The 14,252-nt window shown below is 43.3% G+C and overlaps 1 protein-coding gene across 1 annotated transcript in view; it reads right to left on the bottom strand.

Moving 5' to 3' along the window:
• Positions 1 to 203: 203 nt before the first annotated feature.
• The window catches only part of LOC106612401 (serine/threonine-protein kinase D2), a 63,522-nt gene continuing 49,473 nt past the window's right edge, over positions 204 to 14,252 (bottom strand). Inside the window, exons 9-18 of the mRNA XM_014213496.2 lie at positions 13,956 to 14,033; positions 13,062 to 13,389; positions 12,615 to 12,667; positions 12,354 to 12,426; positions 12,157 to 12,263; positions 9,946 to 10,107; positions 2,890 to 2,988; positions 2,330 to 2,597; positions 2,096 to 2,181; positions 204 to 1,851 (exon numbers count right to left, since the gene is read on the bottom strand). Of these exons, the coding sequence (XP_014068971.1) occupies positions 1,630 to 1,851; positions 2,096 to 2,181; positions 2,330 to 2,597; positions 2,890 to 2,988; positions 9,946 to 10,107; positions 12,157 to 12,263; positions 12,354 to 12,426; positions 12,615 to 12,667; positions 13,062 to 13,389; positions 13,956 to 14,033 (1,476 nt within the window). The 3' untranslated portion in view covers positions 204 to 1,629. The remainder of the gene's footprint in view (positions 1,852 to 2,095; positions 2,182 to 2,329; positions 2,598 to 2,889; positions 2,989 to 9,945; positions 10,108 to 12,156; positions 12,264 to 12,353; positions 12,427 to 12,614; positions 12,668 to 13,061; positions 13,390 to 13,955; positions 14,034 to 14,252) is intronic.

Genomic DNA, 14,252 nt, shown 5'->3' with positions numbered 1-14,252 from the left:
CGCTCTCAATTTGTCATTCAATCCACATAGTGTATATGTTCCAGTGCGATGGAAATTCCGAGCAGGTAATGTCTGAAGAGCGGTATGCATAATCACCATCATCATTTCCTCCTATACTTCTTCCCTAGTCTTCCACATTTCCCCCTAATCCTCCGTCTCCATGTTCAAGAGACAACGCGCTGAATAAAATGACAGACGAACAATTGTAGGTCAAGGTTTGTACTGATGTTACATATAAATGCTGGGATCTTCCATAGGTTTACATTCTCCAAGCATACATTGATTACACTGCATAAAGATATGGTTATACATGTACGTAATATTCCTTCACGGCAATGCTTTTCCTCTAGACAAATCTACTTCACATGGACATCAACTAGTTGACATGCTAGGTTCATAGTCAGCAATCAATATCGGAGCCCTCCTCCCACACTTTAACCTTGACTCGAGAGATAGGCAGTTTGTCGTCTTTCTACTGTAACTAGAAGAGCAATAGCATTTTCCCCACTGTCCATTGGTGTTTAATGGTGTCCGTGACAAACTATTCCGAAAACGTCCACATTGCCTTCATTGTAACAGTGTATGTCTACAGGTCTAGGACACCCTCGGATCACCAGGACTTGTGAATTAACACTTCCGATGATAAGCGAGTCTTCGGTCTTCACTAATAAGTCATCATCAATAATGACGCTGCACCAACTAGGACAGTATCAGTGGACAGTTTAAAAAGGTGCAATCCTTGATTGCTACATCCACTTCTGGCTTTGTTGTCTTTGTTGTCGTTTGAACGGCAGATTTCCTCTGAGACCATGACAGCCCACTAGCGCTGGTCTGCTGCCTACAGTTAGAAGCCCTTTATCTACCACTTACAGGCACTAAATGACTCCTTTGTCTCCACTAAACTCTTTGAGGTCTGCAGCAAACAGGTCTGACAGTACAGGCAGGGCGCTTCCAGTCATCGCATTCAATGAAAATAAAACGGTTCATAAGGATTTGCTTATGGGTGGATGTAAGTCATGCATAAGTGGATTGATCCGAGTCCTTAAAGTTTTTTGTCTGTCTCTATCCCTGTCTCTCTTCCTCTCCCTCCTATCACAATAAGCAGGGGATCCTTGTGCTTGCCCAGGCTTCTGAGATAGAAAGATGCAAGTTGTGCCTCTGCCAGGAGCTTAGAATGCAATTTGAGTGTTTCACCCAAACTGACCTCTGCCATACTGCAGTTTAGACTGAATGAGCACACTGCAGCAACAATATTCTACACATCCCCTGACCACTGGGTACAGCACAGCATGTCCTTGTGGGATACAGCAGAGCAATCTCTTACACTCAAAGAGTTCAAGGGTGGAAGAGCTAAGCTAGACCGAGGAGAGAGGGGTCAAGGATGGGGTCTGGAGATTGGACAGGCAAGGGCCGGAGTGGGACACCATTAGTAGACAGTTAGGAGCGGGATCATCTCAATAGAAGGCGCTTTTCTACAGCTAAACCTCCCAGCCTCACCCTCCCCACTCTCCAGACCTCCATCCATCCAGCCAGCCCCTTTCTCTCTCTACTCGCTCCCCACACTCCCCTCCTCTTCCCTGGGTCAGTCTGAGTCTCTTGGACCCTCATGGGTCCTGGCTCTCCAGGTTCTCAGAGTATGCTGACCCTCTCGGTGAGCCCCTGCATGTCTGCGTCCTCCCCGGCCTCCTCGTCGGAGCCGAGCGCAGGCAGAGGGGGCACCAGGTGGGCCGGGTAGGGGAGCGTGTGCTCGCGGGCAAACATCTGCCAGCGGCAGTCGTCGCTCTCATGGGTGATGTAGCGCTCACCCAGCTTGGTCTCCAGCTCCCTCAGATCCAACCACGTCTGGTAGTCCTGGAGAGGGAGGGAGGGATGGTTGATGGAGGGAGGGGGGTAAAGGATGGAGGGAGGGAGGGATGGTTGATGGGAGGATAGGGAGGAGGGGAAGAAGAGAAGAGCATGGAAGGAGGAAAGAGGATGAGATAAGAGGTTAGAGAATGGAGAGAAACATGAGAAATAAGTAAGTTAGTTGGCCTTGTGTCTCCACTGTAGGTAATGGACCTTTGTATCGCCACCATGCTTCTGTTGACTAGTGTACCTGTAGATAGGAGTGACTGAGAGACTTGTCCACGCTGTAGCGTTTCCTCATCTTCACCTGGAGCAGGTTATTGATCAGGTCAGTGGCTGAAGAGGAACACAGGCACACAGTTGAGAACAGTGCGTGAACGCCATAACGACCTGCATATTTAGATAGACTTACCCATGTTTGCGTAAGACATGAGACAGTTGCATTTGCCATGCATGAGTGCAAGTGTGTGTGTGTGTGTCTTACCATCAGGTGAGATCTGTTTCCAGGGGTTGGGTGGGTACATGAAGGCAGCGTTGTGGATCTGGTCGTTGATGTCCTCGTCCTCGTTGAAGGGGAAGGTGCCACTGAGGCTGACGTACATGATGACTCCTACAGACCACATGTCCAGGGAGCGGTTATAGCCCTGGTTGAGGAGCACCTCTGGGGCCAGGTAGGCCGGGGTGCCCACCACCGAACGCCTGAACGACTTCTCACCAATGATACGGGCAAAGCCAAAGTCACACAGCTTCACCTGGACGCATACACAGACAGAGACAGAGAGACAGACAGAGAGAGAGAGAAAGTGAGTGAGAGAGAGAGAAAGGAAGAGAGAGAGAGAGAGAAAGTGAGAAAGACAGTGAGTGAGAGAGAGAGAAAGTGAGTGAGAGAAAGAGAGAAAGAAAGTGAGAAAGACAGTGAGTGAGAGAGATGAATTAGTATAATATGCATGAAGGTGCATTACATTGAGTTAAGGGCTGTCTACATTAGCTTGGATGTGTAGAGTCATGGTGTGTGTGATAGTGTGATGACAGGTGTCTCTGTACCTGGGGGAAGGGCTCGGCAGAGGCCAGCAGGACATTCTCAGGTTTCAGGTCACAGTGGACGATGTTCTTAAAGTGCAGGTGCCTCAGGGCTGCCAGAATCTATACACACACACACACACACACAGGATATGGTTTAGACTCTCTGGGCTGTAACAGGAAACCAAAACACACAGAGTGAAAACACACCCCTAGAAAAACATACGGTTAGGAATGACATATGTGTTATGTAGTGAGTGATCTGTGGGCGTGAGCAACTACAGAACATGATCGGGAACCAACAAAATCTCAAGCAAATTTGATACTTCACTGGTTTGACTGCAGATTTATTTTCACGATGTGAGAAAATATGAGAAACACACACAGTGGTGTGAGAAACTACACAACTGTAGAAAACGCACACACAAACAAGTTTATTAAAATGTGGCATAAAAACAAAAAACCACTATGAAAAACAGTATCATACAGATAAACTTTTTTTTTTTTTTTTTTAATATATATATTTCAAATGCATTTCAAATTTGCATCTTTACTAAAATCATATAATGCCTGACAATATTCCAGAAATGCTCTGACATCTAGTCTACAGGGTAGCTAGAGCGGTTACTAATTTGGATTTTTAAATGACTTATTACATATTGATCAGTAGTTAAGTTTCCATCCAACTGGCGACAGATTTTCATGCGAAATATTCGAAAATCTGCATTTTCCTACCAGAGATTTGTTTCCATTAAATAGACTTGTTAAAGACTGTCTGTGATGACATAGTGCACATACAAATACATTTTGGGTTTAAATTCCAGTGTATCAAACAAAAAATGTAAGTAAAAAAAAAAACAACAAGTAAAATGGTTTTCTCACAAAAATGTTGCGTTATATAGTGAGTGTGCCCACTCTGGAATTGGCATGTGCTCTCTAGCCAACAGCGCTATCTGCAGAGACCCCGTACATCGAGAATAGCAAACATTAGGAACACCTTCCTAAGCTCGAGCTGCCAAAGTGGCCAAATCAAGTAGATCTTATTCGGGCAATGGGCGCAGCCATCTTTGACTTTACTTATTTGCGTCTTAAAATGAATGGCATTCTGGGATTAGGGAGTTTTCGCTTGTCAAACGTAAACAAACATGGCTGCATCATAAAAAAAGTTAGCCGCTGGTGAAATTGGGGAAGAGTTGTGAAGACCTTTATTTTCCATCAGTACAAAACATTGTTTAGATGCTTTTCAGACAACAATGCTGTTTAGAAGCGTTTGCTGCATCATACATTCTGTTGCTACTGTTCCAATCACATATTTGCGATGGTACGCTGCAGGGACAAATATGTGATTATATGCATCAAAAGGGTTGAGCCTGAAAAACCCAGCAGCGTTGCAGTTCTTGACACAAACCGTTGTGCCTGGAACCTACTACCATTCCCCGTTCAAAGGCACTTAAATATTTTGTCTTGCCCATTCACCCTCTGAATGGCACACATACACAATCCATGTCTCAATTGTCTCAAGGCTTTAAAAAAATCCTTCTTTAACCTGTCTCCTCCCCTTCATCTACACTGATTGAAGTGGATTTAACAAGTGACATCAATAAGGGATCATAGCTTTCACCTGGATTCACCTAGTCAAAGTCTGTCATGGAAAGTGCAAGTGTTCTTAATGTTTTGTATACTCAGTATATAGCCTACATGAGATTCTTTTGGACCAAAAAGCATGATTTTTTTTATTTTATTTTTTTCCAAACGGCTGCCAAGCATCGATTATCTTGTCACCAGAATAAGACAATATGTAACTTTTTGGGTGATCCGAAACCAAATTCACATAGAAATGTGAGATCTGTCATTCTCATTGAAAGCAAGTCTAAGAAGCAAATTAAACATCTCCAATCCAAAATGAAATCGAGAATCGGCTTCCTATTTAGCAACAAAGCATACTTCACTCATGCTGCCAAACATACCCTCGTAAAACTGACCGTCCTACCAATCCTCGACTTCGGCGATGTCATTTACAAAATAGCCTCCAACACTCTACTCAACAAATTGGATGCAGTCTATCACAGTGCCATCCGTTTTGTCACCAAAGCCCCATATACTACCCACCACTGCGACCTGTATGCTCTCGTTGGCTGGCCCTCGCTTCATACTCGTCGCCAAACCCACTGGCTCCAGGTCATCTACAAGTCTCTGTTAGGTAAAGCCCCGCCTTATCTCAGCTCACTGGTCACCATAGCAGCACCCACCCGTAGCACGCACTCCAGCAGGTATAGCTCACTGGTCACCCCCAAAGCCAATTCTTCCTTTGGCCGCCTCTCCTTCCAGTTCTCTGCTGCCAATGACTGGAACGAACTGCAAACATCTCTGAAGCTGGAGACTCATACCTCCCTCACTAGCTTTAAGCACCAGCTGTCAGAGCAGCTCACAGATCACTGCACCTGTACATAGCTCATCTGTAAATAGCCCATCCAACAATCTACCTCATCCCCATACTGTATTTATTTATTTATCTTGCTCCTTTGCACCCCAGTATCTCAACTTGCACATTCATCTTCTGCACATCCTACCATTCCAGTGTTTAATTGCTATATTGTAATTACTTTGCCACCATGGCCTATTTATTGCCTTACCTCTCTTATCCTACCTCATTTGCACATGCTGTATATAGGTTTTCCTACTGTATTATTGATTGTATGTTTGTTTACTCCATGTGTAACTCTGTGTTGTTGTACGTGTCGAACTGCTTTGCTTTATCTTGGCCAGGTCACAGTTGTAAATGAGAACTTGTTCTCAACTAGCCTACCTGGTTAAATAAAGGTGAAATTTAAAAAAAAGATCTGTTCTATGTGTGCTATTTCTATGCTTCCTGTTCTTAAGTTTAGTTTTTTTTATATCTTTTACTTCCAGTTTTGTACACCAGCTTCAAACCGCTGAAAAGTCAATATTTTGCGTTATGGAAAATATATTTCACAGCGGTTTAGATGGTACAATGATTCTCTACACTATACTACTTGTTTTGTCACATAAACTGAAATTAGGAAAACTATTAGAATCATAGCAACCAGGAAATGGAGGAGCGATTTCTGCATAGTGCACCTTGAACATGTGCTCTTTATGACACAATGCCTACAGTAAGTACTTATTTTATTAATCAATTAAATAATAGATCTCGGGGACTTTTTTTCTTATAGTTTGGCAGTTTATGTTTTGTTTACCGATTCAAACAAAACCTATACATCGTACAACCAGTGGCGACCCGTCATTCAGCGCATGTGGGGCAGAGCCACCTGTTTAGCAAAAAAACGAACAAAAAAAAACAACAAATATATACAGATTCAAGAAAAACTATGTGAACCCTTTGGAATTACCTGGATTTCTGCATAAATTGGTCATCAAATTTGATCTGATCTTCATCTAAGTCCCAACAATAGACAAACAGTGTGCTTAAACTAATAACACACAAATTGTTGTATTTTTCTTGTCTATATTGAATACATCATTTAAATATTCACAGTGTAGGTTGGAAAAAGTATGTGAACCAAAAAAAGCTAATTGGAGTCAGGAGTCAACTAACCTGGAGTCGAATCAATGAGAAGAGGTTGGTTAGAGCTGCCTTGCCCTATAAAAAAACACTCACAAAATTTGACTTTGCTATTCACAAGAAGCATTGTGTTGATGTGAACCATGCCTCAAACAAAATAGATCTCAGAAGACCTAAGATTAAGAATTGTTGACTTGCATAAAGCTGGAAAAGTATCTCTAAAAGCCTTGATGTTCATCAGTCCACGGTAAGACAAATTGCCTACAAATTGAGTAAGTTCAGCACAGTTGCTACTCTCCCTAGGAGTGGCCATCCTGCAAAAATGATTGCAAGAGCACAGCGCAGAATCCTAGTGTCAGCTAAAGACTTACAGAAATCTCTAGAACATGCAAACATCTCCGTTGACGAGTCTACGATACGTAAAACACTTAACAAGAATGGTGTTCATGGGAGGACACCACGGAATAAGCCACTGCTGTCCAAAAAAACCATTGCTGCATGTCTGAAGTTTGCAAAAGTGCACCTGGATGTTCCACAGCGCTACTGGCAAAATATTCTGTGGACAAATGAAACTACAGTTGAGTTGTTTGGAAGGAACACACAACACTATGTGTGGAGAAAAAAGCATAGCACACCAACATCAAAACCTCATCACAACTGTAAAGTATGGTGGAGGGAGCATCATGGTTTGGGGCTGCTTTGCTGCCCCAGGGCCTGGACAGCTTGCTATCATTGACGGAAAAATGAATTCCCAAGTTTATTTTGGAGGAGAATGTTAGGCTATCTGTCCGCCAATTGAAGTTCAACAGAAGTTGGGTGATGCAACAGGACAATGACCCAAAACACAGAAGTAAATCAACAAGACTGGCTTCAACAGAAGAAAATACGCCTTCTGGAGTGGCCCAGTCAGAGTCCTGACCTCAACCCGATTGAGATGCTGTGGCATGACCTCAAGAGAGCAGTTCACACTAGACATCCCAAGAATATTGCTGAACTGAAACCGTTTTGTAAAGAGGATTGGTCCAAAGTTCACTTTAATAATGCTTACATATCTGCCATTACTCATCTCATATGTATATACTGTATTCTATACTATTCTACGGTATCTCATTCACTCAATAATGTTTACATGTCTGGCATTACTCATCTCATGTATATAGTGTATTCTATACTATTCTACAGTATCTCATTCACTTAATAATGCTTACATATCTGGCATTACTCATCTTATATGTATAGACTGTTTTTCTATACCATTCTACTGTATATTAGTCCATTCCGCTCGTCCATATGTATAGACTTTTTCTATACCATTCTACTGTATATTAGTCCATTCCGCTCGTCCATATGTATAGACTTTTTCTATACCATTCTACTGTATATTAGTCCATTCCGCTCGTCCATATGTATATAGTCTTAATTCATTCCTACTTAGATGTGTGTATTGGGTACATGTTGTGTAATTTGTTAGATATTACTTGTTAGATGCTACTGCACTGTCGGAGCTAGAAACACAAGCATTTCGCTACACTCGCATTAACATCTGCTAATCACCTGTATGTGACCAATAACATTTGATTTGAAATTCCTCCTGACCGTTGTGCAGGTCTGATCCGCAACTACAGAAAACGTTTGGTTGAGGTGATTTCTGCCAAAGAAGGGTCAACCAGTTATTCAATCCAAGGGTTCACATACTTTTTCCAGCCTGCACTGTGAATGTTTACACTGTGTGTTCAATAAAGACATGAAAATGTATAATTGTTTGTGTGTTATTAGTTTAAGCAGACTGTGTTTGTCTATTGGTGTGACTTAGATGAAGATCAGATAACATTTTATGACCAATTTATGCAGAAATCCAGGAAACTCTTAAGGGTTCACATACTTTTTCTTCCCACTGTGTATATATACACACTACCGTTCAAAAGTTTGGGGTCACTTAGAAATGTCCTTGTTTTTGAAAGAGTTTTTTTTTGGGGGGGGGGGGTCCATTAAAATAACATAAAATTGATCAGAAATACATTGTTAATGTTGTATATGACTATTGTAGCTGGAAACGGCAGATTTTTGGTGGAATATCTACATAGGTGTACAGAGGCCCATTATCAGCAACCATCACTCCTGTGTTTCAATGGCACGTTGTGTTAGCTAATCCAAGTGTATCATTTTAAAAGGCTAATTGATCATTAAAAAAACATTTTGCAATTATGCTAGCACAGCTGAAAACTGTTGTGCTGATTAAAGAAGCAATACAACTGACCTTCTTTAGACTAGTTGTGTATCTGGAGCATCAGCATTTGTGGGTTCGATTACAGGCTCAAAATGGCCAGATACAAAGTACTTTCTTCTGAAACTCATCAGTCTGTTCTTGTTCTGAGAAATGAAGGCTATTTCATGCAAGAAAATGACAAGAAACTGAAGATCTGGTACAACGCTGTGTACTGCTCCCTTCACAGAACAGCCCAAACTGGCTCTAACCAGAATAGAAAGAGGAGTGGGAGGCCCCGGTGCACAACTGAGCAAGAGGACGAGTACATTAGAGTGTCTAGTTTGAGAAACAGACGACTCACAAGTCCTCAACTGGCAGCTTCATTAAATAGTACCCACAAAACACCAGTCTCAACGTCAGCAGTGAAGAGGCGACTCTGGGATGCTGGCCTTCTAGGCAGAGTTGCAAAAAAAAAGCCACATCTCAGACTGGCCAATAAAAAGAAAATATTAAGATGAGCAAAAGAACACAGACACTGGACACAATAAGTGGTTTGGAAGGAATTAATGGCTAGTGCAAGTGTTGCATAGCAATCACTATTTTGCTTCTCCTGCCTGATATTTGGTGGAGAGGGTAGGTGGTCCAAGTCTGGGTTTAAGGATTTAAAACATCTGTCTGAAAGTGTCTTTTTTCCAAGCTTAAAAGGATAAACCTTCACACGCAACAGAAAAGGTTGAATAAATACATTGGCCATGCTGTCAATCCAGTATGACTTCTGCCGTGTTCAAAACAACTGGAAACTCGGAACTGGGAAATCTCAGACTTCAGTGCGTTCAACACGGGGAAAAAAAACTAGTTTGGACTGGCAAAATACATTATGAACGGTCAGCCAACGCGGAATTCCAAGTCGGGAACTCTTGCCACTTTCTAGAGCTCCGACCTGAAGATCATTGGTTAATTTCTAGCTTGTTAGCTAGGTAGCTAACGTTAAGTTAGATAACGTTATATCTTCCTAGAAGTCACAGAGGGACATGTCAAAATGCTGAATTTTGGCTTTATTCATATTGAAATCTCCATGTGCTCTATATTAAAGGACACTTCATTTCATATAACAGAAGATAAAAAAATGCAATATTGGTGCATAATTGCTACTTAACTTATCAAAGGGACTCAAAAGGCACCCATTTCGTGGAACATTACAATTGGACAAATAATGTATTTGTCCAATTGAACATATTTCACATGTATCCTAAAACATTTATAAAAAAATATATATTTGAAATGTATTTTTTTCCCCCGTATGTGAGTAGACAAACTCACAAACACTCACCTGTGTGATGAGGAACTTGGTGAGCCTCTCTGGGAGCCTTCCTTTCTCACTGGACAGGATCATCTCCAACATGTCTCCATGGAGCTTCTCCATCACCACAAACACCTTCTCTGGAGTCTCAAACATACACTCCAGATTCACTATGCCCAAGTGACGTAGACTCTGGGAGATGGAGAGAGGGGAGGGTTGAGGGAGAGAGGGAAAGCATGGGGGGGGTGGGAAAAGGGGCACGAGACAGTGAGAGAGAGAGAGAAAAGAAGAGAGAAAGAGGGCAGAAAAAGAGTTGGGAAATGGCAGCCAGGGAGGGAAAGAAACAGAGAGAGGTAGAGTGGAGGGGATGGAAGATTGAGAGAGAGAATTAGACTGAGTATCAGTTAGAGTATAGAGCGATGGCAGTGTTTATTTGTCACTTGACCTTTATCTAACTACACCCCATAGAGATGATAATTCTGCTGCAAAACCTGCCAATGTAATTGAACACAGTTGGCATGACAACCCTGCGATAAAAAAAATTGACCCTTGTGGCCTGTAGAAAGGTAGGATCTTAATTGGATAATTTTTTTGTTGCCGAGAATTTTCCTGCACAGCAGGTTTAAAAAGGCTTCTCAAGTTTGTAATTTCCACTTTAAAACTTTCAGACTTGATTTGTCCTAACGAAAAATGCCTCAACCCCTGAATTATAATCCACATTATAATCCACATAATAATTCACATTTTCTGTTGCTGCAGGATTATTTTCCTGCTGTAGCAAACTGGCTCAAATTAAGATCCTACATCTGTAGGTGGGAGCCTATCAGTCTGCGTCCCAAATGACACCTTATTACCTACATATTGCATTACTTTTGACCAGGGTAGTACAATATGTAGGAAATACGGTGCCATTTGGGACGCATTCTTTGTGTGGCAGCAGTAAGCCACCAGCCACACATACACTATATATACAAAAGTATGTGAACACCCCTTCAAATTTGTGGACTCGGCTCTTTCAGCCACACCCGTTGCTGACAGGTGTATAAAATCGAGCACACAGCCATGCAATCTCCATAAACAAACATTGACAGTAGAATGGCTCGTATCGAAAGGCTCAGTGACATTCAACGTGGCCCCGTCACAGGATGCCACCTTTCCAACAAGTCAAATTCGTCAAATTTCCCCGGTCAACTGTAAGTGGTTTTATTGTGAAGAGGAAATGTCTTGGAGCAACAACAACTCAGCCGCGAAGTGGTAGGCCACACACGCTCACAGAACGGGGCCGCCGAGTGCTAAAGTGCGTAGCACATACAAATCGTCTGTCCTCGGTTGCAACACTCACTATCAAGTTCCAAACTTCCTCTGGAAGCAACGTCAGCACAAGAACTGTTCGTTGGGAGCTTCATGAAATGGGTTTTCATGGCCGAGCAGCCGCACACAAACCTAAGATCCCCATTTGCAATGCCAAGCGTCGGCTGGAGTGGTGTAAAGCTCGCCGCCATTGGACATTGGAGCAGTGGAAACGCGGACTCTGGACTGATGAATTCAGCTTCACCATCTGGCCGTCCGACGGACGAATCTGGGTTTGGTGGATGACCTACCTGTCCCAATGCATAGTGCCAACTGTAGAGTTTGGTGGAGGAGGAATAATGGTCTGGGGTTGTTTTTCATGGTTCATGCTAGGCCTCTTAGTTCTAGTGAGGAGAAATCTTAATGCTACAGCACACAATGACATTCTAGACGATTCTGTGCTTCCAACTTTGTGCCAACAGTTTGGGGAAGGCCCTTTCCTGTTTCAGTATGACAATGCCCCCCGTACACAAAGTGAGGTCCATACAGAAATGGTTTGACAAGATCGGTGTGGAAGAACTTGACTGGCCTGAACAGAGCCCTGACCTGAACCCCATCGTACATCTTTGGGATGAATTGAAACGCAGACTGCAAGCCAGGCCAAATCTCCCAACATCAGTGCCCGACCTTACTAATGCTCTTGTGGCTGAATGGAAGCAAGTCCCCGCAGCAATGTTCCAACATCTAGTGGAAAGCCTTCCCAGAAGAGTGGAGGCTGTTATAGCAGCAAAAGGGGGGGGACCAACTTCATATTAATGCCCATGATTTTGGAATGAGAAGTTCAACGACCACGTGTCCACACATACTTTTGGCCATGTAGTGTAGCTGATGAACTAGACTAGAAGTGGGAGACCTGTTGAAAATGTGTATATGTCTCCCCCTGGTGGTCACCTGCAGTATGGCCACCTCATTCCTCAGCTGGCTCTCCTGCTTGGTGGGGAAGCGCAGCTTGTCAATCACCTTTACCGCCACATCACGCCCCGACTTCCTGTGCTTCCCTGATGGGGGGGGAGAGTAAATTACAGGAGTCTGATTAACTGAGATTCAACGACTCAATACGGCGAGTGTAGAAGACTGGAGACACTGACCTCCATACACCACTCCAAACTGGCCAGAACCAAGGATTTCATCTGCAAATATCTGGTACACCATGCCAATGTCCTGGAGGAGAAATTGACGAAGGCAACAGCAACATAATTATCACCGTTATCGTGCATTTCACCATCATTATCATCATCATCCCCACCATCATCATCATCACTATCATCACCACAAAGTCCTTGGTAATGATTGTGAATGTGTATAATGTACGATAATCTATTACGACCGTGTGTCAAGAGACTGCTCACCACGTTCTCCTGGATCACACTGTTGGACACTGAGATGCTGACTGAAGCCTGTCCTGCGGATCAAAGTAAAAAAAAAAAAAAAACGCTAACCATCCACACTAACATATACAGGACTCCCATCTGACCTTACGTGGGGTCACTACAGAGATAGAGTGTGTGTGTGTGGTAGGAGGTCTGAAAACAAGCTTCTGTTGCTCGACCTTTGGACTGCATACCACTCATAAGCCTTTCACTGTACCTCTCCCACAACACCAGCCCCCTTTCCCCAGATCACAAACAGCAGGGCTGTAAATCCAGACTAAGAGCTAAACTGATATCAGATCCAGACCCCATTATTCTGTTCTTTAGATGGCTAACTTGGTTGGAACGTTAGAACTAAGACACTTGGGAATGAAAGTTTCGCTAAAAACAGCCATATTATTATTGTGATGTTATATTATATCTTACTGTGAGGAGTGTGTCCCTCTATCGGTGGTGCATCCTGGAAGATAACTGGCATGAGGGCCTGGCGAATGGCGCCCTCCCACGCCTTGGCCACCTCCCGCCCCACACCGCTATTGGGAACCACGTTGCTGGGGGAGGGGGGTGTGGGGGGGAAGGCCTGGGCGGTGGTGGGGGGCAGGGCGGGGACGGCGACGTGGACGTTGGGGTCCTCCCCTACAAAGTAGCGCATGGCTCCCATGACAAGCTCGAAGCAGTGGGGGCTGGTGCCTGGAGGAACCAGGGTGAAGTCCCCTGAGGGGCGCACCTCCAGAATCTCAGACAGAGGAATCTCCTACAGGACATGGGGATGTATGCAATCAAGTGAACACAAACACAATCAAGACATTTTTATTTTTATTTTATTTAATTCTAGAATTTTTCTTTCACTTTGAAAATGTGGAGTAGGTTGTGTAGATAAATAGGAAAAAATCCAATTGAATCCCTTTTTAGATTCAATTTTAAGGCATCAAAATGTGAAAACTCTTCAAGGGGTGTGTAGATTTTCACTAGGGAATGAATCAAATCAAATTGTATTTGTCACACGCACCGAATACAACAGGTGTTACCGTGAAATGCTTACTTACAAGCCCTTAACCAACAATGCAGTTAAGAAAATAGAGTTAAGGAAATATTTACTAAATAATAATAATGTCATAAACCTGCATCTACATCTGTATCGCTTGCTCTTTGGGGTTTTAAGTTGGGTATCTACTGTATATAAGCACTTTGTGACCACTACTGGTGTAAAAAGGGCTCTATAAATTAAAGTTGATTGATTGACTGAGACCCGACTCATATAGTACCTGTGAAGTTTATTGTGTGGCTAATCTAGTTGAGTGGTGCTGGAGAATACAGTACCTTGTAGTACTTGTTGGTGGTGTTGTTCTGGAACAAGATGATGCACTTGCAATCCAGACGCCAGTAGTGCCGCTTTCTCTGTGGGGGTGCCGGAGGAGTAGGAGGGGACAGGAGGTAAAGGGTTCAAGGGGTCAACCAAGGTTCACTGAGGGGGTCAAAGGTGAAGCTGTGGTCCAGGAAGAGTGGTCAAGGAGAGGGATGGCAAGTTGAGAGGTGGAGGAGAGGAAAAAGCAAAGGCAGTGGTAGGAAGAGAGAAGGAGAAGAGAGACCACAGCAGTGTCAGAAAAGCAGGACAGG

Source organism: Salmo salar, chromosome ssa09 (assembly GCF_905237065.1).
Source record: "Salmo salar chromosome ssa09, Ssal_v3.1, whole genome shotgun sequence".
NCBI classification, from domain to species: Eukaryota; Metazoa; Chordata; class Actinopteri; order Salmoniformes; family Salmonidae; genus Salmo; species Salmo salar.
Note: the sequence above shows the minus strand (reverse complement) of the source record. Positions and strands in the feature narration are given on the sequence as shown.